The sequence below is a fragment of the Cetorhinus maximus genome, chromosome 13 (assembly GCF_964194155.1).
Source record: "Cetorhinus maximus chromosome 13, sCetMax3.hap1.1, whole genome shotgun sequence".
Lineage (NCBI taxonomy): Eukaryota > Metazoa > Chordata > Chondrichthyes > Lamniformes > Cetorhinidae > Cetorhinus > Cetorhinus maximus.
This window is the reverse complement of record NC_135891.1, coordinates 102,855,265-102,881,591: the sequence shown is the minus strand read 5'-3', so window position 1 is coordinate 102,881,591 and position 26,327 is coordinate 102,855,265. Positions and strand designations below refer to the sequence as shown.

Below are 26,327 nucleotides of genomic sequence, written 5' to 3'. Positions count from 1 at the left end.
GAGGGCGAGCAAGTGAGGGAGGGGGGGACGAGGGAGAGGGAGGGGGGGACGAGGGAGAGGGAGGGGGGGACGAGGGAGAGGGAGGGGGAACAGTGAGAGAAGGGGTGGAATGGGGGAGATGGGTGGGTAGAATGGGGGAGATGGGTGGGGGGGACAGGGGGGAGGAGGAGGGGGCAGGGGAGGCGGACAAGGGGGGGAGAGGGGGAGGAGGGAAGATGGGGGCGGGAGGGAAGGCAAGTTGTAGGGGGCAAGAGGGAGAGGACGAGGGTGGAAGGGATGAAGGGAGGTGACAGAGAAGTGTCTGAACGGGAGGGGGGGGGGGGACACCGGCTGCCAGCCCGGGTTTGGGGGGGGGGGGGTGTGAGGAGATGGTGCCGAGTGGGTGAGCTGTGTGGTAATAGGTCCATGGAAAGGGGGGGAGCGGCTCCCGGTAAAGATAGGAGGAGGCGAAGGCGGAGCGAGTGCGGCTGGAGAGGCGAATCATGTGAAGGTTGCACATGCCGCCCGCGGCCGCTGAGAAGTGGGCGAGAGTTTGGGGTTGGAATTGGTGAGAGAGAGAGAGAGAGAGAGAGTCCGTCCCCAGCTCCATCCCTCACATCAAACTGAGCAAACAAACCAGCGCGGGGGAGACTGGCTCCGAGCTCTCCCTGTTAGTGTTTTATTCCCCTTTCCACCTGAACACCCCCCCCCCTGGATCCAGGAGATCACCCGGCAAATACCAGACATGAGAGGTAAGCCCAGCAATGCTGGGGGGGGGGGCGATTTCCTCCTTTTTTTAAAAAAAAGAAACTTTAATACAAAACGTTTACTTTCGATTCTGTGCGTTTGAGGAGAGTTTGTAGTTTATTTGCTGTTTCCCCCCCACCCCCCCAGAGCGGGGAGATGGTTTAACGCCAGCGCCTGTGGGTCCAATCCCGCAAATTCCCTGTGATAAATAGTCACAGGATTTAAGTTTGAAGTCCCGACGCTTTTAGTCCGCGGCTCTACCTCTCAGGATGAGCCTTAATTTGTTTTATTTCCTCACTCACTAGTTTTGGTGTCTGGAGCGAGCTGTCAGCCTTTTGCTGCTTTTTGGTAAACTGTCCGTTTGCATTTCACTTAAGGCGCGACCCATTCTGTATATTTTACCCCCATGTAGGTTTAATCCAATTCTGTTGTCTTTGCATTAAAGGGGTTGTTCTTGCTGATTATTCACCTTGCATCCTTGCAACCCAGGTCACTGCTGATTTCCAGATTTATATATATATTTATATATCTATATTTGAATGGAGCGGGTTACAAAGTTCGCCTGTAATATTGGATGTAAAACCTGCGGGTTGTAAACTTTGTCTCATCTGCAAGGACGTTGCTATTCTACTGATCTGTTTTGATCTGGAACTTTTGTTTATTTGCCTGTAGGTGTGCTCATCCCGTGCAGTTCCGTTTGGTTTTAAAATGTACTTCTGATGTCTGTGTGTGCACGTTTTTGCAATGGCGTACTTTTTGCAGGGGTTTATTTGAAATGATCATTTCGGCGTGTGCACTGCATCAAGGCGAGGCGGTGTGTGCTGATCAGCTGTCAGACTGCGAGAGCGTCCCAGTGACCTAGATCTGTCAGAGGGGATCAGTCCGAGGAAGGGTGTGTGGTGGGGTGAGAGAGGGATGTGTGGATGCGGGGTGGGGGTCGCTTAAGTGCTCCTGTGTATCTCAGTCCTTGTGTGTACCGAACAATGATGTACACAATCAGAGCAGACAAAGAAAAACATACACCTACATACTGTAACTGACGTGCCTACTGCAGCTTTCTCGTACAGAATGGAGTAAATGTCTCCTCAGCGTGACTTTATTTTCAAAGCAATCAAAGTTCAAGGAGTTTCCACCCTCAATTTCCTCAACTGTATATTAAAAATAATATTGATTAGCGCTGGACTTTAGTAATTGCACCACTGGTTTACCAGGAGTCCAACAGCGTTCATCACCAGTCATAGGATTGGGTGTGCAGTCTAACTTCAATCTTTGTTCATATCCTGGGAAGGAGAGAGAGAGTCGTGCACAAATACCATTTATTTATACGTACTTCTCAGAAAAGGCAAAGATTTAACCATGTTTGGTATCTCTTGTTACATTTTTAAAACAAAATCTGAAGTTAAAAAACAAAACAATGGATTTTAGAAATCTGAAACTGAAGTCAGAATATAAGAAAGTAAGCATCATCGGAGCCTGAAATGTTACCTTGGTTTCTGTTCCAGGTACTGACTGACCTGCCCAGCATTCTCCATTATTTTGTATCCTACTGAACAAATTTTGATAATGTTCAGTGTAAAATATGTGGACACCTTTTGGGGAAAATACTTTGAGAATTTGGGAAAATTCCTAACTCACTGTTTGTACAATCGTATGGTCTGTGCATCTGTTATGTAGTTGTACACTTTTAAGATCACAGGCATCCAACATAAAATGAAGGGTAAGAAGATGGATAGAATGAAGAAGGCATTTGTAGGTGTTGGTACATTGCCTGAGCACCTTTAGTTGCTACATTTGGGCACCCTGTGAATTTTCCCATCAGCGGCACAGTTCTAATTATTTTCTGACTATAGCAATACTATCAGAATAATGGGTGGTGCAAAATGTAGGATGCTGCATGGTTGGCGATCCTAAGAGAATGGCTGTTATAATCCTCTGCTGGGGAGGCATATGGAGCCCTGTTGGTTTCGACTCCATCTGATGTGACGTGCAATAGGTGTGAATAAAATCTAAATGTTAGAGAAGGAAAGGCTCTAATTAGATTTCCGGGAGTGAAGACATTAAGCTACTTTGAGATAACCATGGTATTTAAATGTTGGATTTAGTGCATTTTGATTTTCCATTTGATGTTTTACTCAGAGTAACAAATGAAAAGCACTTTCAAAGTGAACTGCATGTTCAGAATATACATATTCTATTTTATACCAGCTGCAAGACATAGGGAAGATGATACATGAGCAGAATCGTAGATTTTTGAAATTCATAGAGTCTGTAAACTAGGATTTATAATCCCTCTCCCTCTTGCCCGTCTTTTCAACCCACCAGATGTGGTTCTTTCACACAAAGTATCGTTCGATTGGGGAGTGAATGGATCTGCTTTAGACTTCTCCACTTTAACCCTCCCCTTTCCCAAATGTAAATATTACATCATTTGCGAGAGCCTTCACCTCATGGCCTGAAAGACACCTGGCAACGAGAAACTAGAGCATGTAGTAACTTATTCTGAAATCAGTGCCATTACCTTTTCTGCCATTCCTTTTTTGTGGAGCATATTTAGATTACATCACCAATATTGAAATTTTTCCTTACTACCTGAACACCAAGGATGTGAAAAAACAACTTGTGCTACATTAATTGAAAAATTAATTGACCTTAGGTCTTCAAGTATGATTTGAAGTGCCTAATTAAACTGGAGTCTCTTCAGTAGTATATAGCTGCTCGCCTGTACAAAGTAGGACAATAGATGTCAGAATGCAGAAGTCACATTTTTAAAATAAAATACAAGTTGCAAAATTTGGTGATTTGTGCACCAGATTTTGGGGCAAATTATCTAATCAGAATGCCATTTCATTCTGTACTAGCATGTTTTAAAAATCTCAATACCAGGGTTTAACCACAGTGTTTGCTCTTCAAGTCTGTTCTGTTCTGGAGCTGTTCAGATTTCAAAGTTCACTGCATCAAATGCAACTGATTGACGGCTTTTAGAACCAAACATATTAAACAAACCATCAACGCCTTCTATAGAGTCGGTCAGTGCAGAACTAGGGTGGAGTCAGATTCTGCACGAGCACCAGAATTGCACAGATGGTTAAGATAAAAATGGAGTGTTGCCATGTCATTGGTTATATAACCATGTAGTCAGAACCCAGCCAAGGTTGGTCTGTTACTGATACATTTATTGTGGAGATATTTAGCATTACACAGATGATTCCATTGGGATGATGTACTGTATTTTTCCAGTTTTTGTTTTGTTTTTCTTTTGGTCTGACAGCTTGAACCTTTTTCTTATCCACCTTCTGCCATCTCATGCTAGTTAATTAACTTTTGAATATTGAATTTAATTTGTTGACAGTGTTAAAAATAAAAATTACCACTTTCAAAGAATATAGCAATTGCCAATGTACACTGTATCAGTGCTACCACTCAGCCTTTGGTGTTTTATTTTTCTTAATTGACTTTTTTTAAAGTGTATATGCAGCATGCCAAGAATGAATATTAATTCTTGGTGCTCTGAAGCTTTTACACAATGATCAATTGCTATTGGCATTGGGAAATTGTGTAGATTGACATACTGAAGTCTGAGAACACGACATGTTCCCTTACTAAAGTGAACTCTCACTTGCTAGGGCTCCTCTTTGAGCATAATTTAGAAAAATAGCTCACTTCTGCCACAGCTGTTCATGGAAAATAAAATCAGAGCTGCAGCCATGTAACTAGAGTCAGGGATTTTGTCAAAGTTGTTGGAAAGATTTTCTTCGGAGCACTGTCAATTATCAGAAAAATGGACACGCAGATCTCAGCAGTTTTGCTTTTCTGGTGTAAAAAGGGCTGTAATTTGAAAACTTTTTTTTGAAATGGAGGCCCGGTAAACTGAGTTAATCTGCAGCAGGAGAAATCTATAGCAGCAGGCCCTTTTGATAGATCTTTCAAACATTTGGTTATAAAAGAAATCAAAAACTAGCAGCCTTGATTCTGAAGACAGTTTGACCCTCATCTAAAAGCATTCAGATTGGCAGGAGAGAAAGAATGTTTTCCGTTAAAAATAGACATTTGCTGAGGTAATGTACCAAGAGTAGTGTGTTGGCTGTGAGGAGTTGTTTCTTTGTGAAATTTGTTTTGGGATGAAGTTTTATCTTTTTCCCATCAAAGTTTTGGTTCCGTACAAGCTGCAAGACACCTTGCACAGAATTGGATGATACAGGTACCAGGCTGAGTTTCTCACATGTTGCTGTCTCCGTTCCATTATACTCGTGTTCTACCCATTTAGGGTAGGGAGTAGCTTGGCAAGATTTTTGAACAGAAATTTATGGTGTCAGATGATAAACAAGATAGTAAAGGCAGGGATCAAATATTTTTAACAGCATTCAGAAGGCCACTTATCTATAAGGAACCAGCACAGCGTAAGGAGATACTCTTGCATTGATGAGAAGTGAACGTCTGTCTTCATGAATGGGAAATCAGGTTTGAGCCAGAACCAAAATGGAGGTCCTGGTAATCGAAATCTAATCTGTTCTGGCATGGATTTGCAATGCTTTTGCCTACAATGGAACTGTCACTGCACACTGCACCTACCGATTGGTAGCTCATTACCGTAGCATCATTCACAAATGACTGACAATTGACAGTCTAAATCAATCTCTGGAAGGTGTTTACTAATTTATGTATATTCAAAAATATATTTTGACAGACTTGTTTATTCCCGCGTCGCTGTATTCTGAATGAAATCTAGATGTGGTCTCTTTTTAAAATATATATGAGACCTTTCTAATACTTCGGTTTGACGTTTTTTATATCATTTAAAAAAAAAACTAAAACTTGGCGCATAGCTTTACGAATTCTCATTGGTGGTTCAAGTGTGATTGAAGTCAGCAATAATTATGATTTGTGTTTATGGTTCCTCAACCAGGATTAATTTCAGTTCTTTATATTGTGACTTCTTTTCTTGGGGCTTTTTCTCATCGTCCTTCAAAGCTGAGCTAATTTTAACCCTATAGACTTAATCACTTTAGCAGTATTCATCTCTGAAGTTATACTGAAAAATCAACACAAAACATTTTTAATTTATTAAATAGTGACCCAAGAAATTCTGTAAAATTAGAATTTAGTGATACTTTGCACATTTATCAAAAGTGCATATTTCATGTTACCAAACATTTTGGGTGATGGGCAATTCATTGTAATGGGAATGTAAAGTTTTCAGAGTAAAATTACCATGTGTTTAACAGCCAGTGCACAATTAGCAAAATAAATTATTTTTCTGGAAAGATGCCTTTTTAATGGACAGCTACGTGCATTCTGGATGAAAGCAAGCAATAAAGAAATCATTTGTTATGACATATGGAATTCAATTACAGGGTACAGAATATAGAACTGGAAATTTGAAAGAAATACTTGGATTTATTTAGCATTTTATCATAACCTCAGGACATCCCAAAGCGCTTTACAACTAATTAAGTACTTCAAAAGCTTAGTCATTGTTGCCCTGTATTCAGTAAAAGATGTTAAATGCTTGTACTTTTTTTTTGAATGCACTATTCAGATGAGAGTCACTTTCCCTCGGTTTATTCCGTCAAAGAGTTGAGGCCTGAAAGTTCAACCCCAACCCAACTATAGGCGGGAGAGAATCAGTTGGGGTTAAAAATTAAAAAGTGGCAGTGTCTCACTAACCTGCCACATATACTGCTAAATTCGGCATGACCTCAGTGTTCCGAGTTTGGCTGGGTTCTTTGGCTGTTTCTAGACTCCCCTGTGCCCTCCCTGTAAATACCGGGGTCACGGGTTTTCTGAGTGGATATTGAGAAAGGAAAAGTAAAGCTTAAAAAAATATATATTTTCACAATAGCTGAATGATTGGAAGTGAATGACAAACTCCTTTTTGATTTCTAATGAAAAGTTGACTCTCATATGCATGCTAAAGCCAGTGGGTTTATTTTGTAAAATGCATTATTTTGGTACAATGTCTTCACTACCCCTCACAGAAACTTCCATAAGAGCTTCTACCAAAAGTACGATCTTTATGACAGAAAAGCAGTAAAATGAATGCAAGGCAACTGAGCCACAAAGAAGCTAGTTTTTCACAACATAAGTGAATCTCGACTTAAAATTTTATTTTTTTAACATGGATTTGACAGAACTATATTTCTAAATTTGATAACAAAAGGAAAACAACACTCTGGGTAGTAATGACAGTTTTACTTTGGATCTTTTGGGGCTGAATTAAATTGTCTTAATCTAAATAGCCCAGTGAATAAACCACAGTGGCTAGTTCACTTGCCAGCAAAATCAAGCCATGGCAAATTGTTTTGCCATACATTTTTGGTATTACTGTAAAATGTCTCATTTATTTGTTATGTAGATTTGGAGTCATTATTTGGATTGCAAAAGCTATGGCCAAATTCACAGAGCTGCCCATTGAGGCTGAGTTACAGGTAACCAGCAGTTTGCTGATGCCCGCATGCTTTAGTATGTCAGTTCACTAAAGATGCACAAGTTGTAAACATCTGGATAAAAGCAAAATACTGCGGATACTGGAAATCTAGAACAAAAACAAAAATACCTGGAAAAACTCAGCAGGTCCGACGGCATCTATGGAGAGGGATGCAGTTAACGTTTCGAGTCCGAATGACTCTTCTGAAGAGTCATTCGGGCTCGAAACGTTAACTGTATCCCACTCCGCAGATGCTGTCGGACCTGCTGAGTTTTTCCAGGTATTTTTGTTTTTGTTGTGAACATCTGTCCTGTCCATCTCTGGAGACTTGCCATCATTACCATTTATCTTGTTTAAAAGAAAACCCACCGGGTGTGATTTTTTAGTGGGCAGCGCATGTAAAATAGGAAAGGTGCCAACCCCACCACCACCTTCCCATTCACACCCATAATATGGGGGGGGACAGTGGTGAGCGGGTGTCAAAATCAGCAGCCTGCCTGCCATATTTAAATAAATAATCAAGGACCAGTTGAGCTTATTAACAAGCCAACTGAGCCTCATAATGCGCTGGTCCTGCCATAATATGGTTGGCATGGGCCGTTGGGCGGGATTGGGCAGGCCATCTTTTTAAAAGGGCGGGAAGGAAGGGGAGTACAATCTACAGGGGGGGAGGGTGATATCCATTTGCCCCTGCTTTCTTTCTTTCTACCTACCTACCTACTTGCTCTATAAAAGCCCACCACCCCCTCCCTAAATTGTCCAAACTCACCCTGCCCAAGATCCCAGACTTACCTGGCTCTGGCATCCATGGGCTGCCTTCTTAGGCCTGCTTGCAGTCCTGGCAATGCCCACTAATGCGCCACTTGGTGCTGCTGGGATTGCTGGAGCTACCAACCAATCCGATTGGCCAAGAGTTCCTGAGGGTGGAACTTCCCCAGTGAAGGGGAATTTAAGCTCCGCTAATGGTGCGTTATTCACTGTGGGTCAGCTGGCATGGAGTGAGCCGGCTCGGTGCTGAGTTTGCTTCTGGGAGCCCTGCAATATGCTGCCCCTGGTCCTTTATGAGGGAAAACTATGGAACAAATACAAGCCAACTGATGCAAATCTTTTAAGTTGTTAAGTGACATTAATACATGCAAGTTGTGACCTTGCAGATAGCTTGTTGATCATGTGACTGAGAACGTAACAAAATATCAGACAGGAAATACCCAGCTCGACCATACGGTCATGATATGGACGTATTTTGAACAGACATTCACTATCTATAAAGAGCCACGTAAACTGCTGGGAGAGGCGGAAAAGTAGATTAAAAATCCAAGGTCGCTTGGGAGGGAAGCAGGGAAAATCTTTTCCTCTCCAACCCCTCCCCTGGCAATCAAAACTAGTCCAACAGATTGCATTTATTACACTTCAGATTAGTTGGCACTTGCCTCTTGCTCTCTGCCCCAGCCACAATAGGGCCAGTTCCTTTTGAAGTATATACTGAAACAGTGCTTGATCCAAAGTTCAGCAATTCTCTGAGAAAAGACAAACCACCTAATATTTAACCTAGTTCTACCTTTGTAACCTATCCAATCTATCTAACTGAAATAATTTTGTCATTATGGATGGAATCTAAACCCTTTATTATTTTATAGACCTCAATCAAACAGCCCCTGAGGAAATACTGCCCTAAAGACCAAGCTAACTGGGTTAATAATATCTTTTCACTAGGAATCAATCTCATGGCCCTCCTCTGAAATGTTTCCAAAACCATAAAACCCTCCACTGTGTGTGTGTGTGTGTGTGTGTGGACCCAAACTGGACGCAAAGGGTTAGAAAAAGGGTTAGAAGTTCATCTTGGGTAGTACTGCATTGTAAAAGGGGCAATATCACATTAGGCACCTGTTACACACTCCACCTGATAATCAGTTCCATTGATGTATACAGTAATGCAATTCCACCCAAGCTACATTCCTACCCTGGTATTCTAAAATGAGGCTTAACCAAGGTTTTGTACAAGGGAAAAAATGGTAGGTTTTCTTGTATATTGAATAGTCCTGTGAATGCAACTGCTACCCCATTGGCTTTGCATATAGCTTCCCAACATTGGATATGAACTATTAGCACGTTTTGCACGATAATATCAAAATCTTTTTCTTTCTTCACAAGCTTTAGTTCTGTCCCCTGTATTTATACGTAATGTTAATCTTGTCCATATGGATAACACCATACTTGCCCCATTCTTTTAATGCATTGAGATATGTTCGCAGCACAGACCTAATGCTCTGACAAATGGTACTTGTGTTATAATCCTGATAGACAGTTGGTGAAGGAAGAAACCAGAGCCAGTTTTCAGCTGGAATAGACTTAGTCACAGAGTAAACCATTACAGGTTTATATCTCCTCACACGACCCACCCCCTGGTGGAATCTTGTGATGGGTGCTGGCTGGAGAGCTGGTAAGAACACCGTGCCACCTCTTTTAGGGAAGGCCTTCCATGCCTTATGCTACTCAGGCACTTGACAGGCCAGCGAGGACCTTACTGCGGAATCAAGAACCCTGGGGGTGAAAGTCCTGCCCAGCAAGAGCTGCCAGCCAATCAGACACCGGCAGCTCTATTCTACGGCAGCGCCACTGGGGAGATCATGGCTGCTGCCGATATGGCACTCACCTGGAGCCCTGGATCATCACTGGATCCCAGAAGTGAATGATAGCGGTGGGGGGGGTGGAAGTTGCCGGGGGGAGGGAGGTCGGCAGCAAGGGTAAGAGGTGGCTCTCAGCACTCTTCCCTCTTACCAATTCCATGTCCCCCAATCAGGCACTGAGCACCTTTGAACAAGGGACCTTCCTCCCCCCCACCCTCGGGAACTTGGAAGCAGCCCTGCAGGAGTTGGTGCTTGTGCATTCCCCATGGTGAACCCCTGCCCACTGCTGGTTTAATACCACTGGCAATGGGTTAAGGACTTTTTTAAGTAGACATTAATTACCCACTTAAGGGCCTCAATTGGCAGCAGGGCAGAAAGCCTGTCGATGGGCTTTCCCATCACGGACTTAAGTGGGGTGGAGGTGAGAAGATGGTGGGGGCCACCACATGCCATCCTCCCGGCTGATTAAATCACCATGTGGGAGGGAAGAAGATTCTGCTCCCTGTGTCAGTAGGTGTCTCTTTATATGTGCTCAAGTAACCATCCAATCAATACCCTCCATCTGTTTATACTCAACTTCAATTGATACAGTTAGATTTTGCAAAAGATACTATGTTGCTTACAAGCATATACAGTGCCCAGCAGAAGTGTAACAGAAACCTGTTATCAGAAATGGAATATACTGTGGTGGAATTTAACTTGCTTTAGATATTCATACCCAACAATGGCATTTACTTGGGGTTGTGAGGGGGAGTTCTGTAGTGAATTGTATTTTCAGAACTTCCCCTGCATTTCCCCCCCCCCCAAAAAAAAAATCAGAGGTAATTTTCAATTCCTGAAACTGTTGTTGAAGGTCTGTGAACTGCTGCTTATTGTCAATTTACTGGAAATAACTTGTCTCTGTTTTAACTTTGTGTGAGAACTGGAAACTATGAATAACTTTTTTAAAGTGGCTTATAAAAGGTAAGATGGCAGAAGAAGGTGTAAGCACTGTCAAACAAAGTAATTCACAAGAATCCTTCAGCCTGAACAATAATGTGATCAAATTGTTGTCTGCAAAACCTTATTGTGCATAATGAATCCAAATTATGCCATTTCCTTTCCCTTTTGGAATAATGACTTGGGTTAATTGTACCAGATCAAGCATCAGTTGCGCCAGGTATTCCTTTATCATGTATTTTATGTTAAAGATGTAGCTAACTCTATGGCAAAACCTTTGAAAATATCAGTTTACAGAATTCCATAATGATTCCACAGCATGAACCCAGAAATGAAATTCCAAAACTAAAAATCCATGACAAGAGACTTCTTCACTAGTCCAGTCCTGACTAGGAATCACAACTGTGAAAATAGATTACACACAGGCGTGTTTTTCAACTACTGAACCTTTGTACCTCTGCTGATTTTACCTGTGATTTTTTTTAATGAAAGGACAAGTCACATTGAGCCATATAAAACCCAAGGGGACTAAATTGGAAAGCCCCTGAAAATAGGCACAGGGATCATTAGATTAACACAAGTTAATTGATTGCAATGCAAGCAGCACATTAACTCTGTGCTCTCTGATCATTTGAATGATCTCTGTGTATGGCCAGGACTAACTGCACTGTTCATCGGCCAGGGGCTTCAGCTGGGAGCCATTACCGTGCGTGGCTAGCACCACATAAAGCTAAGCTTTACATCCAAGAGGGAAACTCTTTCGAGTTACCAACAGTCACAGATTGCAACTTCTTTCGAGTACAATCACAGTTCTTGGTTTTCCGGGAGTGGGACATGAACCCACAACTCTCTGATTCAAAGGCGAGTGTGCTATGAACTGAGCCACAGCTGACACCTTGGTCAGCCAAGAGAGAAGGTGCATTGTCTCTGGAGTAGATGTAGTTGGAGAGAATCAGACGTGGGAAAGAAAGGGGAATGTCACAACAAGGTTTTGTACAGAGTGTGAAGTCCACCTTTGCCAGCAAGGAAGTGACGCTCAGGTCTGTCCACACACCTGTGGACCCAATCATGATGCAGTGCCTGATGGCCGATGTTACAGCTTCCATTGCAAGACCAGCACAAGCCAACTAGTGCCTCAGTGCTGCAGCAGAAGTTCAGATTGTTGCCATACAGGGTCAGCTTGCTGTCCCGTGAGGTCAGACTGCTATCATGGCTGTTGCTTATAGTGTGCAAAGGGGTTGGCAGGGTGGTCAGAGCGATCCAGCAATTTGTCCTCTAACAGGTAGGATCGGAGGATCTGGGAATCGGAGAAAACTCTCTGCTGGTTGGAGTCATACCTAGCAAAAGGAAAATGGTTGTGGTTGTTGGAGGTCAATCATCTCAGTTCCAGGACATCACTGCAGGAGTTCCTCAGGGTAGTGTCCTAGGCCCAACCATCTTTAGCTGCTTCATCAATGACCTTCCTTCCATCAGACCAGAAACTGAACTGGACTAGCCGTATAGCTGGGGCTACAAGAGCAGGTCAGAGGCTAGGAATTCTATGGTGAGTAACTCACCACCTGACTCCCCAAAGCCTGTCCCCCATCTACAAGTCAGGAGTGTGATGGAACACTCTCCACTTGACACCATCCAGGACAAAGCAGCCCGCTTGCTTGACACCTCTTCCACAAACATTCACTCCCTCCACCACCAATGTATAGTAGCAGCAGTGTGTACCATCTACAAGATGCACTGCAGGAACTTACCCAAGGCTCCTTCGGCAGCTCCTACAATCTGGAAGGACAAGGGCAGCAGACACATGGGAACACCACCACCTGCAAGTTCCCTTCCAAGTCACTCACCATCCTGACTTGGAAATATATCGGCCGTTCCTTCACTGTCGCTGGGTCAAAATCCTGGAACTTCCTCCCTAACTACACTGTAGGTGTACCTATATCACAGGGACTGCAGCTCACTATCACCTTCTCAAGGGCAATTAAGGACAAGCAATTAACGCTGAACTAGCCAGCTACACCCACATGCTGTCAATGAATATAAAAAAAAAACCTTAGGATTGCTGATGTGTTGCCCCATGGAGCAGAAACCTGCTGTCCTCTCTCAGGGATACAACATTCATCATCCCACACTGCCAGTGCCCTTGCTGTTGCTTGTTGGGCAGGGGGGGTCCATGCTGCTGCTGTCCATGTCGAGATGGGGCATTTTGAAGCTGAATTTTCTAGCTGCTCGAGGTTGTTCTCCAATGACAGATTGATCACTCAGGAAAGTAAGAGCTCCATCTTTCTGATCAGCAGGTTTTATAGAATCAACTGATTGAGAAGATGCTAACCATGTAGTTTTCCCCCAGTCATTCTGCAGCCATTGGGCTAGCACTGTGTAGGAGCACTAGGACAGGCAAAGGCTTTTAGAAGATAGGCAACAAGAGATAGGCACAGTAGTGATTAGTAGTAGTCAATTTTGTATGCAATCTAACCGGATTTCAAGTGTAAATTTGGTTTGAAATATTTATTTGTGCTTTTTTCCTTTTTGTGTTGTGACCAAATGGATGCTCTGATGGTCAGTGACAGAAGGTAGATAGGGTGTGAGACTGTTGGTCGATGGAGAATTCGGATTGCATTTACCTGTATCATATTCTGTTAAGTTCTTCCCACACAACGCAGGCAGAAAGGGGCTGACTAGGTTGCCTCCTGTCTCCCTTTTCCTCTTTCTCCTTCACGCTTCTGCTCCTCAGCTGCCTGTGGTATTGCTGGTGGCAAGGGTTTCCCCCTCAAGATGACAAAGTTATGAAGCATGGAGCAGACCATCACAAATCTTGACATCTACATTTGCTCCTCCAGAACAGTCCATGTAGGGGAAGTGTTGTTTCAGCACACCAGTGGGCTGCTCTATCGCATTTCGTGCGGTAGCACGGCTTTCCTATTATGTACGTTGTGCACCCAAAGCGAGGTTTTGCAGCCAATAGCACCCTGCACCGTAGGAAAGCTTACAATCCTGATGAAGTCACGTTGCTCAGTCTTCCTGCTTCTCTTTGGCAAGGGAGCTGTCTTTGGATAGAGAGCCTCATTTGACCTCTGTTAAGCATCAGTGAATGGCAGAAAGCGAGACGTTTCATCTATCTCCAGCTCCAGCCTGGGAGGAGCTAGACATATAAACATTTTCACAATCACTTTCACAGCCACGGGCAATGCAGTCTTTGCCATACCCTGAGGTTGCACTTGTGGTTGCAGCAGGAGGCAGATTTCAGTGGGGATGTCCTTAATGAAGTACAGCCATCTTGCATATTTCCCCTCGTTGAGGTTCAGCTCGGAGAGTTGTTCCCAGAGCACCCTGGCAGCTATGGCCCCCCTGATGAAAGCCCTTCTCTCTTCCCCCTCCTCCCCCCCCCCTCTTCCAACAGCTTGTCCCGCTTTGCAGGACCTGTAATTTCTCAAAGTTTTGCAGTATTCCAAAGGGAATGCCTGGAAGCCAATGGTTATGCAGAAGCCTTGGAGTCAGCAAAAAAGTTCTTAAGCATGTGTTGCACCACTCACGTGGACTTTTGCAACTTGCAACAGGAAGCAGCACTTGAACAATTGTAGCAACAGCCAGAAGAAATCAGTTATCCGCGAACCTGTAGATAATGCTATTTAAAGGGATTCATTACTGATGGCAGGCGGGATGTTGTGTGGGTTAAGAGAGGGTGTTGGCTGGAATAGTGAGGCTCAAGAATGGCAGTAGTGGCATCAAATCAGTGATGTGTGCTGATTGCAGAGCAGGCAGGTCATAATGCCAATGCCTACAGCAAACGTACACTTCCCATCAGCTAAAATTGCACCAGTATGGCATCCAGCGCACCTCACCCCCCAAATATAAGTCTGCAAATGTGCCACAGGCGCAACTTTGGAACTCTAAGGCACTTGGAGCACCCAAAAAAAGCACTATTAAGCTCAATTTCTGATCATAACTTTCCAGAGAGATGAGAGTATTATTTTCATTTTTTCTATTTATGTTCCTTGGTTTTATTTGTTATGGGACCGAGAGAAGGGAAAATGGCCAAGGGGAGGGGTGCAGGACCTTTTAACAAATGTGAGTGCACAGAGGGCCATATTTTCTAAAGTAAAACTTAATTTATTTTCCTCTGTCATCTCCCGTACACATGGAATCAATTTTAATTATAATTTTTGTTATCTGTTGTCAATTCATATTCTGACCTAATTGTATTTCAGCTCGTTTCCCATCCTTCCCCACAGTAGCCATAATGTTTATGCATAGAGATTTCTTAAACTGAACTTGGAACCTTCCATCGATTTGCAAATATATAAAGCTTCCCCGGTTATCCTCCTGTGAAGAGGGTAACAATGACTACAGATTATATGCATTGCTGTAACCTTGTTTATTGCTTTTTTTCCACATGATCAGAATTGGTATTTAACACCACCTAGTGTGCAATACTTAAATTGCACCCCATGTTATTAATATGCAACATTGTCTCTTTTCTTACTAAAATGTTTCAAAGGTTCTGGAAACTTCATTTAGTATGCTCGAAAAGCTTTCTTTGATTGTGGTAGACAATGTAGTGCATCCTTCGGGCAAGTCATGTCTAACTGGCTGTTTTAACCACCAAACAATTAATGAATGGACAACTTTTGTTTCCAATTAATTAAATACCAGGGTTAAAATTCAGTACCTTAAATACTGTCTACCTGAAGCACCATCTCCATTCCTGCCCAATGATGTTCAGTAAACTGATGCTGCTCTCTCCTGCTGTCACTCGTGCAAGTAGAGATTGTTCTGGGAGACAGGATGACTCATCAGCCCTTGCTTTCTGAGCAGGCTATTATTACTACAGGCGTTCTGCCTGATTTTTCTTAGTACAGCCATACATTCAGCCCTGGATCTGCAGAAGTTGGTATGTTAGTTTGGTTCATGTCCAAATAGGGGAATACCAATCATCCGTAACTTTAATGGATCAGGATGGAAAGTAGCACAAGTGTTTCAAAACTCTGCTATTCCATTGGTGTGATACTGCAACACAGGGCTGATTTGCTGCACAGTATTAATCTTCCAGACAAGATTGACATAACCAACAGGAGTCCTTTACTATCTTTTTTTCTAAAGAGCCCTTTTTCCCCAATACTGTAGTCCTGATGCTTGTGAATTCCGTCAATCTGGACCATGCAGCCCAAGCAATTCTGTTCTCTTTGCACTTATTTCTAATTCACTGATTTGTCCTGTTTGAATTTTGTAGCCCTAGAGATTTGGAAAAGGACATTTTTAGCACACACAATAAATGCTTGAGCACTCCTGTCTAATCTGACTAAGTGGTGACCTAGTTGAAGATTTCTGCCAGTGCCACTTCTGAGCTGTTTCTGCAGATGTTGACTTACGTGATTTTTTTTCATTCCTTTCCCCACCCTCCCACCCCACCCACCTCGGTGTCTCTTGGCCTTCAAACTGCCCACCTTAGAGCGAGAATTCACCAGTTAGGAGGCTACAGGGGGAAACCCTCCACGCCCAATGCTTTACAAACCAGTACGAAACGAGTGTTTTAGCTGCTTAAGTGTTGAGCCACAGAACGGTGTGGTGAAAGTAAATAGATTTTAGTGAGCTTCTGCACTTGGACAGCCACAGTCATGAAACAGTTGGATCATCAATGTACAGTTTGTACAGTTTTTAACAGCTGTAGTGTTGCCTTACCACCTTTTTAATCAGATCAAGATAAGTTGTAAAGTAACTTTACCGCTTTTGGCCCTTCTCTCTGACAACCTCTTACTTTCAGATTTTATTTTGTGCAGTTTTAAAACCATTTTTTACATTTTGACGACACTCAAGAGACATTCATCTTGTTACAATGCCACTCTAACGGAGCTGGATCATCTAAGTAGTATCTAATGTAGCAAAATTTTCCCTTTAAAGGGTAAGCAGTTTTCAAGAAAAAGAGCAGTACAAAGGATCAGATGTAATTATCTACTCGCAGCAAGTTATCTCTCTTGTTGAAGTAGAAACGCTGGCTGCAAGAACGCTTTCTTCTTGTGGCCATACTCTAAGAAGCAAAACAGCCGAGTTGACATTTTAAAAAGCTATTTACTTCCTTTGCCACTCAGTTTTGAAAAGACTGTGTGTGGTTTCTGTGCACGCCAAGTAATTCACATCTCTCTCTGTGCCAGTCGGCCACTTATCTCTTTGGTTTGTGGGTGCTGTGTATGACAGTTTCAGGTTGCCGTTCTCACCATTGACATGGAAAATAGCTGAAGTCAAGGGTGTATAACTAAATTAAAACAAAAGTCCTCTTGAATTCACCATAGCTGATACTCCTTCCCTGCCTCGATGTTTTTCATGGAACACCTGAATTGCAGCACCAATCTCAAGCCAAGCCTGAGGTGCAGTTTCAAAGCTGACTGCTGTCTTTGTTTTCATATTCCAGTTTTTTTTCTGTTGTTTGGTTAGATTTTTCTCCTCCGGCAGGTTATATGACCCAGTGCTAAGATGGTGATGTGATAGCGACTTGTTTGTGGTCATTGCTTCAGAGGCTTTGGAGCCAGTTGTCAGAAAGTTCATTTTAAACAGAGCATGGGTAGAGTTTGTTTCTTCACCACAGAAACTCCTTGCAGCCTAGGTTAAAGTTTAAGTAATCGACCGACTGAGTAACATCAATGATGCACCACCCCAGGTGCCAGCAATACACCTGTCTGCCTAACCTTTCTCAGACTGGACAAGTTGGCCAACCTCATGAAAATTCACACCTTTTTCATGTTTACAATTTTTGGACAATTTCAAGCCCGGCAAAATTGCAAAAGCTTTCACCTGCAAAGAGTACCTAGTCCTAATCTCTAAGAATTGTGGCAGAATTAAAAATTATGGGAGTACAGCAAACTTCATCTTACAACTAAAAATCACTTCCGTAGATGAAGGCAGAACATAACTGAAGCATTACAATAATGACTTCGCACTTGTGGTACCTAGCACCTACCCCATTAGGAATATCAATGGTCTAATGAAGAAAACTGCAAGGTTTGTGAGAGAGCTTGAATTCTGAAATGATGACTCGGGTGCACAAACGTGTTTTTTTTAGTATTTCATTTATACACATCTCTATTATGGCTGCTGAATTTTTGGGCAGTTTTGATCTTAATGAATGATTTTTGAATAGTAGCAGCCTAATGGACAAATGTTGAGATGAATAAGGCTATCAATTAGATTCACCTACTTGATCTATCAATGTACACGACAGGGTGGCTGAGGGGGAGGTGCAGCACAGCTCAAACCTTACTATATGATGCTGTTTCGGTTTCCACCATCGAGGAGACATTGTCCAACAGGCTGTGAATTGGAGACAGAGGCCATCAGTTATGAGGCTAGAATACAATGCAAGTTCTCCGGGAAATGCAGCTCATAATGAACTGTTATGTTTCACAATACAAGGTGGGAAATTAGTCAAGAACTGATAATGAATAAGATGTGAATGAAAAGTATCAGCTGATCCATTGGGATTATCATTACAGCAATGTGAAGGCGCTTCACGGGAGTGTTACAATGCCAAATTTGACACAGAGCCACAAGATATTAGAGCAAATGACCAAAAACTTCATCAAAGAAGTGGGTTTTAAGGAGCATCTAAAAGGAGGAAAGAGAAGTATAGTGGTCTGGGGAGGGAATTCCAGAACTTAGCAGCTGAAGGCACAGCCACCAATGATAGTGTACTTAAAATCAAGGATGCTCAAGAAGCAAGAAGTAAAGGAGCACAGATAATCCTGAAAGTTGTGGGTCTGTAGGACATTACAGAGACAGGCAGGGACAAGGCCCTGAACAGATTTGAAAACAATAAGGAGAATTTTAATGTACTAAAGTTGTCATCTCCCGCAAGCTCACTTCAGATATAATTTGAGATCATTATCTATGACTTTCTAAATTGGTGTACTGGTAAATGCATTGGCTTTTTGTAAAAAAAAAACTAGTTTGTTAATTGTGTGTCAGTTCTGCCTATGTAGTTGTTAGTGAGCACTAACCGCTATATGCATGCAGTGTAAACAAAACCTAGCAAGGCCATTCAGCAGTTACTTTCTGTGCTCAACGCAAAGGTATTTACAGATGCCCTGTAAAAATGATTAATCTCATCTAAGATTGTGTAGAAGAGCAGTAGGTTGCAAAGTGGTGATGAATCCATTAAGAGAGATCACATGCATGTATTTCCAATAATATCTTGTACGACTATCGATGTGTATGTTTTAGGCCATACTCTATTTTTAAATTGCCTCAAAATAATGAAACGCGCTCACTAGGTAAATAATAAGTGATGAAGTTCCAGACACAATTGAAAAAATTGTAAAATAGACAATTAATAGCAAAGTGATTATCCAAGTGTTTAGGACATTGAAGTTGTTTTACTATCTGCTATAGAAAATGCTTTGTGAAAAGAAGCCTGGAGGTTTACAGCAATACAATTAATGTTCATTTAACATCCACTTTATGATTTTACTGTCAGTAGTTGTTTTCATATCTTGACTCTCTTCTCTTAGGAAATAGTCTGAAGCAATGGAAGGATTTGCAGGTTGATTAACAGTTTGGCAGGCGGCAACGTTAGCAGTCTTTCTGTTGCCATAACCATCTTTACCATCCGATAGGTCGGTTAGTTCTGTACAGCAGGAGGATTTTCTGGATTCTAACAACACCTGTGATGAGGGGCAGGCCATCCCTGTTGGGAATGAATACCCTCTGGGCATCAGCCCAGAATTCAGAGCCAGGTGTCTGATCTCCACTTCTCAAGACTGATAGGAACCGGGTTTGAACCCTGGGCCTTCTGAGTCAACGCCTGGTGTCTTACCATTAAGCCAACACCATTCATTAAGCTCAAAATTGTAAGAACCTAGGAATCTCGGGAATGAATAAGGCACTAGCATTGGAAACGCTGACTAGCTATGTTGGGGGAATGTAAATGGGGTGCCCAGAAGTGGTGTTAGGATCACACCACTGACTTGGATTCAGAAACTCAAAGCCCACAATTGGTCAAACCTGAAGAAGATGCCGAAGTGGATGGGACAATGGGATTAGAGGAGGCAGCTCGGAAATCACCAGTCATTTGGATTAAATCTGTGGATGGGCAATGGCAGATGTGGGCAAATGTAAAGTACCGCATGTGGGAAGGGAAAATGGGTGACATAGTGCATAAATAGTGTTTAAATAGCTTAGGGTTAAATTACATACGAATTTGGAGCTGAAGTAGGCCACTCGGCCCCTCGAGCCTGCTCTGCCATCCAGTAAGGTCATGGCTGATCTGCTTGTAACCTCCCGCCCACCCCCGATAACCTTTCACCCCCTTGTTAATCAAGAACCTATCTAGCTCTGTCTTAAAAATATTGAGAGATGTAGCAGACTGAATGCTCATCAAGTTCTACACAGCAATCAAATATACGGACCAAACAGAATATAAATTCAAAGTCACGGACAGTCCTTTGGACAGAACACACCTTGAATCCTGAGCTGGATTTTGTGGAGCCGATGGGGGGAGGGGGGGTCTTGTCCACCAATTGGAAAAGCGACGGGGAACCCCTGTCAAATCTGTGAAGAAAGCCCAATGGAAGCACCCTTCAGGCACTTGAGACCACCATCAGGCCTCCCCACAGTAGAGACCCTCGGCAGTGGAAGTTCTGCCCGCCAGGGGCTTCCAGCCAATTGGAGACTGGCTGCTGCTGCTACTCGGTGCCAGCAGGAGCGCTGGCTGTTGGTGGCACTGCACCCGCCAGAGGACCAGGAATATCGTGGGACCCCAGCCCTGAGGGTGAGTGGGAAGGTTGGGAGGCAAGAGAAAGGGGGCAGCCTTCAGCACCCGCTTCCCCCACTTCCCTAGTGCCTGATACCGAGAGACAAACCCCCAGGAGGCTACGGGTAAACACGACATGGGCAGCTTTCCGAGGCCGAGGGAAAGGTGTGTGTGGCTGTTCACTCCTTGAGGCACCACTAAATTGTGGTGGCCTCAGGGATAATGGATATCAATATTCTCGTTAGTGAGCCTCATTAACAGTCCACCGGCAGCAGCTAGGAACTCCATGTCAACCCCCTCCAACTTCATCGGGAGAGGCGTTCCCACCATGAGGAACCTGACCCAGGCCTTCTCCTGCGTGGGCCCAGACACTTGTGGTTCCCGCTGCCTTGGGCTACCAGCCCATTGTGTCCAAATCTGGTTACAGTGATTCCAACGGCACATTCAGGTCCTGGAAACGCTACAAAGAATCAGGAGCTCGATCTTCTGTGTCAGTGGTTTGAGTCAACAACGGTGAAGGCTTGTGAGGAACAACGGTGGAGGCTTGTGCTTTTCAACCTTGAGTGGAAGTGCCCAAGAGGTGATCCCTTTGAGGTATATGGGGTAGTTAAAAGTATGAAAAGGGTGAATCCCTAGAACTACTTGAAGCCGAGTTGTGAGATGAGGAAAAGTTTGCCTTTTTGCTGCCAGAATGAGTAGCTGACCACATCCCGTCAATCAGTCCCCCAGATGTCAAAATACGCACTGAGGCCTGGATTTTCATCCTCGAGGTGGGTAGCGGAAGTCGGGGAAAATTCCCAGCTCAGCCCGCCAGCCTTGGGAGGAAGTGCCCGCAAAGATGTGATTTCTCCACGTGGGAGGAGCGGGAGCGGGAATGGGCTGCAGCCCGAGCCAGGGAGAGGTTCAAACAGGGTGAGGAGGTGGGCTGCTTAAAAGGCCCTCCTTGGTATTGTGGGACTTCATCCCGGTTAAAATAAAAACAAGCCCTCCAGTCCTCACCCTCACACCCCCTCACCCTCCACATGCCCCCCCCATGCCAGGCAAAGGCACTTCCATGCCTATTTCCCCACTAAGCACTGCATAAAGCCAATGAACCCTATAGTGATGGTGGGACCTGTAAAAAAATAAATTAAGTCATTCATTGATAACTTTCCACTTCCTTTGTTTAAAAAAAAAAACTCCCATTTGCTACAGCCCAATATTAGTATCGACCATCCAGACCCTTTATAGTTTCAGTAGCTGAAACTGCAAGCACTTGAAACCTCTTTATCTTGTGTAAATAAACTTTGTGAAACTAACAGCATAGGTAAGAGGGCCAGAGCTGTCAATCAGGCAGTCTTTTCTCTGAGGCTCAAGTGTTTCAACAGGCTAATAGATTTCTGGGCTCTCAGCGAAGGTTTATTATGTATTCTTGGCTGAGAACCTAGACGTTAGAGTGCTAAAACTCCTGAGCCCCAGAGAAAACATTGACACTGTTATTGGGCTGTAGTAAATAGGATTTTTTTTTAAAGTAAGTGGAAAGTTATCAATCAGTGACTTTAAAAAAAAAAGCTTTATTTACACATCCTACTATCGCTGTAGGGTTCATTGGTTCCATACAGTGTATAGTGGGTGAATGGACGTGGAAGTGCCTTAGCTTTGTTTTATTCATTCACGATATGTGGGCTTCACTGGTTAGGCCAGCATTTGTTGCCCTTGAGAAGGTAGTGGTGAGCTTGCATCTTGAACAGCTGCAGTCCATGTGGTGTAGGTTCACCCACAGTGCTGTTAGGAAGGGAGATTCAGGATTTTGACCCAGCGACAGTGAAGGAACGGCGATAATTTCCATGTCAGGATGGTGAGTGACGTGGAGGAGAACTTCCAGGTGGTGGTGTTCCCATCTATCTGCTGCCCTTGTCCTTCTAGATGGTAGTGGCCGTGGGTTTGGAAGGTGCTGTCGAAGGAGCCTTGGTGAATTCCTGCAGTGCATCTTGTAGATGGTACACGCTGCTGCTACTATGCATTGGTGGTGGAGGGAGTGAATGTCTGTGGATGTGTTGCCAATCAAGCGGGCTGCTTTGTCCTGGACAGTGTCAAGCTTCTTGAGTGTTGTGGGAGCTGCACTCATCCAGGCAAGTGGAGAATATTCCACCACATTCCTGACCTGTGTCTTGTAGATGGTGGACAGGCTTTGGGGAGTCAGGAGGTGAGTTATTCATCGCAGGATTCCCAGCCTCTGACCTGCTCTTGTAGCCACAGTATTTATATGGCTAGACCAGTTCCATTTCTGGTCAATGGTAACCCCCAGGATGTTGATAGTGGGGGATTCAGTGATGGTAATGCCATTGAACATCAAGAGGCGATGGTTGGATTCTCTCTTGCTGGTGATAGTCATTGCCTGGCACTTGGCTGGTGCGACTGTTACTTGCCACTTGTTAGCCCAAGCCTGGATATTGTCCAGGTCTTGCTGTAGTTGACTATCATTGATATCATGGACTGCTTCAGTATCTGAGGAGTCGCAAATGGTGCTGAACATTGTGCAATCATCAGCGAACATCCCCACTTCTGTCCCTATGATGGAAGGAAGGTCATTGCTGCAGCAGCTGAAGATGGCTGGGCCAAGGACACTACTCTGAGGAACTCCTGCAGTGGTGTCCTGGAGCTGAGATAACTGGCCTCCAATAATCACAACCATCTTCCTTTGTGCTGGGTATGACTCCAACCAGCGGAGTTTTCCCCCCCGATTCCCATTGACTCCAGTTTTGCTAGGGCTCCTTGAAGTCACACACGGTCAAATGCTGCCTTGATATTAAGGGCAGTCACTCTCGCCTCACCTCGGGAGCTCAGCTCTTCTGTCCATTTTTTTATCTAAGGCCAAGCTTGGCATGGGCATGATGGCCATAGGGAGTGGGAGGGGGCATAACTTGGCATGGGGGCATGAGGAGGAACTTTTAAAAAAATCCCCTCTTGCAGACTATGGTCCACAACACATCTGAGGTGCCATCAACCACAACCCTTTTGAAAAACTGGCCTTTCAGGCTTATGACCTGAACTAACCCACACCCTTAAAAGGCACTCCCGAAAATCGGAAGCCCCAGGAATGAGGTCGGGAATCCTGAAATCAGGTATCCAGCTGCCATTTTTAAAGGGCTCTTGAGTCAACCAGACCCGGTAAAAATCCAGGCCTAAGGCACAGCTTGCCAAAAAAAATTCACTTGCGATCCAAACCTAAAGATGGTTTGAACCTCCTGAACGTGGTTCTGGATAGACACTGCGGCCAGGTCATTGGACTTGTGAGGTGAGGTCTCAAATTTAACCTGCCCCACCCAACATCATGCTGAAATGCAGCGGGAAATAGAATCGTGTGTATACACTCATCCCAAAATTCCCAACTTTCATCTGCATTTCTGGAGTTAAATGAGAATTAAAACAGCTGCAATTAATTTGGAGCGTGATGGAGGAATTGCTAACTCACCATGTCACAGTTGTTCCTCTAGGTGCTGTAACACTTTGTCACCTGTATGTAGTTGCTGTTTTACCTCTTTCACTTACTAAATCACAACTGTAATTTACTTCAGGGTGTAAAATTTTAGCAGTGGGAGAAGATTGTCATCTTTTGAATGAGAAGCCGCCCCCCAGCCTCCCCACCCAGCCCGTGTTTCATTAATAATTAATAAAGACTTGACTCAGCAGCACAAATTGTAAATTTTGCAGTTTTTCAAGCGCATCAGTGTTTGAAGATTATATTTGCATATTGCGTACTGCTTTTGTGGTCTATTTGAAGTCTATCCACATTGAACTTAGATCATCAGGTACTAAATGTATTATTTATCTTGCCTGCCCCACTTTTCACTGAAAAGTAAATGAGAAGCTTGACCATGGTGAGGTTAGAAAGTATCAAATTCCATAGGTATGGATTTTGGGATTGTGAGCAAAGTTTAAGGGAATATTGCTCAATATAATTCCGACCTACATAGTGGACTGTACTGTGTTGAAGAGGAATGTCCGGTTAATTTTGTTTTCTCTCCCGCTTTTACACTGCTGAAGATAAGAACGTAAGAAATAGGAGCAGGAGTAGACCATGTGGCCCTTTGTCCCTGCTCCGCCATTCAATATGATCATGGCTGATCTTCTGCCGGAATACCACTTCTCCACCCGCACCCCATATCCCCTGATTCCCCTGAGGTCTGTCTATCTCAGTCTTGAACATACTCAATGATGGAGTATCACAGCCCCTTGTGGTAGAGAATTCCAAAGGCTCACATCCCTCTGGGGGAAGAAATTTTTCCTAATTTCTGACCTAAACGATTGACTCCATATCCTGAGGCTGTGCCTCCATGTTCTTGACTCCCCAGCTAGGGGAAGCAGTCTCTGTGTCCACCCTGTCGAGCCCCTTCAGAATCTTGTATGTTTCAATGAGATAAGAACATAAGTAGGTGCAGAAATAGACCATTCAGCCCCTTGAACCTGCTCCTCCATTGAAGATCATGGCTGATCTGATTGTGGTCTTAAATTCTTGTGTTCCTAGTACGAGAACGGACAAGTCTCTCTGATCATCAACATTTAAAAGTTTCATGCCTTATAAAAACTATTTTGCTTTTCTACCCTATTCTTACAACCAAACTGAATAACCTCACACCTGCCCACTTGCTTTACCTGCCTATGTCTCTTTCCATGCTCTTTGTACCTTCACAGCTTATATTTCCACTTAGCTTTGCATCATCAGCAAGTTTAGATGCATTACTCTTAGTCTGTTTGTCTAAATCATAGATTGTATATAGCTGAGGCCCAGCATTAATCCTTATGGCACTCCATTGTTACAACCTGCCAACCTGAAAATGCCCCATTTATCCCTAATTTCTGGTTTCTGTCTATTAATCAGTCCTCCATCCATGCTAATGTATTACCCCACCTCCATGAACTCTTATCTTGCAAATTAACCTTTTATTAGGCAACTACTGAATAGCTTTTGGAAATCCAAGTTTACCACATCTACTCTCTACCCTTTATCTAACCTACTAGTTACATGCTCAAAAAAAAAACTATTAAATTTTTCAAACATGATTTCCCTTTTGCAAACTCATATTGACTCTAAGTGCGTTGTTAAGACTTCCTTAACAACAGATCCCACTATCAACATCCTGGGATTACCATCGACCAGAAACTGAACTGGACTAGCCATATAAATATTGTGGCTACAAGAGCATGTCAGAGACTTGGAATCCTGAGGTGAGTGACTCATCTCCTGACTCCCCAAAGCCTGTCCACCATCAACAAGGCACAAGTTAGGAGTGTGATGGAAACTCTCCCCTTGCCTGGATGGGTGCAGCTCCAACAACACTCAAGAAGCTTGACACCATCCAAGAGAAAACAGCCCGCTTGATTGGCACCCCATCCACAAACATTCACTCCCTCCACATTGAGGCACAGTAGCAGCAGTGTGTGTACCATCTACAAGATGCACTGCAGGAACTCACCAAGGCTCCTTAGACAGGACCTTCCAAACCCGCGACCACTACCATCTAGAAGGACAAGGGCAGCAGACATATGGGAGCACCACCACCTGGAAGTTCCCCTCCAAGCCACTCACCATCCTGACTTGGAAATATATAGTCATTCCTTCACTGTCGCTGAGGCAAAATCCAGGCACTTTCTCCCTAACAGCACTGTGGGTGTACCTACACCACATGGACAGCAGCAGTTCAAGAAGGCAGCTCACCACCACCTTCCCACGGGCAACTAGGGATGGACAATAAATGTTGTGCTAGCCAGCAACGCCCACATCCCATAAATGAATTAAAAAAATGATTCCCAACATTTCCCTGGCAACCAACGTCAGACTAACTGACCTTTTAATTCCCTGTTTTTTTTTCTCTCCTTTCTTGGATATTGGTCTCTG

The 26,327-nt window shown here is 43.7% G+C and overlaps 1 protein-coding gene across 1 annotated transcript in view; it reads left to right on the top strand.

Moving 5' to 3' along the window:
- The first annotated feature begins 703 nt into the window (after positions 1-703).
- LOC144688900 (nuclear receptor ROR-beta-like) overlaps positions 704-26,327 on the top strand; it is a 79,138-nt gene continuing 53,514 nt past the window's right edge. Inside the window, exon 1 of the mRNA XM_078555923.1 lies at positions 704-731. Within this exon, the coding sequence (XP_078412049.1) occupies positions 725-731 (7 nt within the window). The 5' untranslated portion in view covers positions 704-724. The remainder of the gene's footprint in view (positions 732-26,327) is intronic.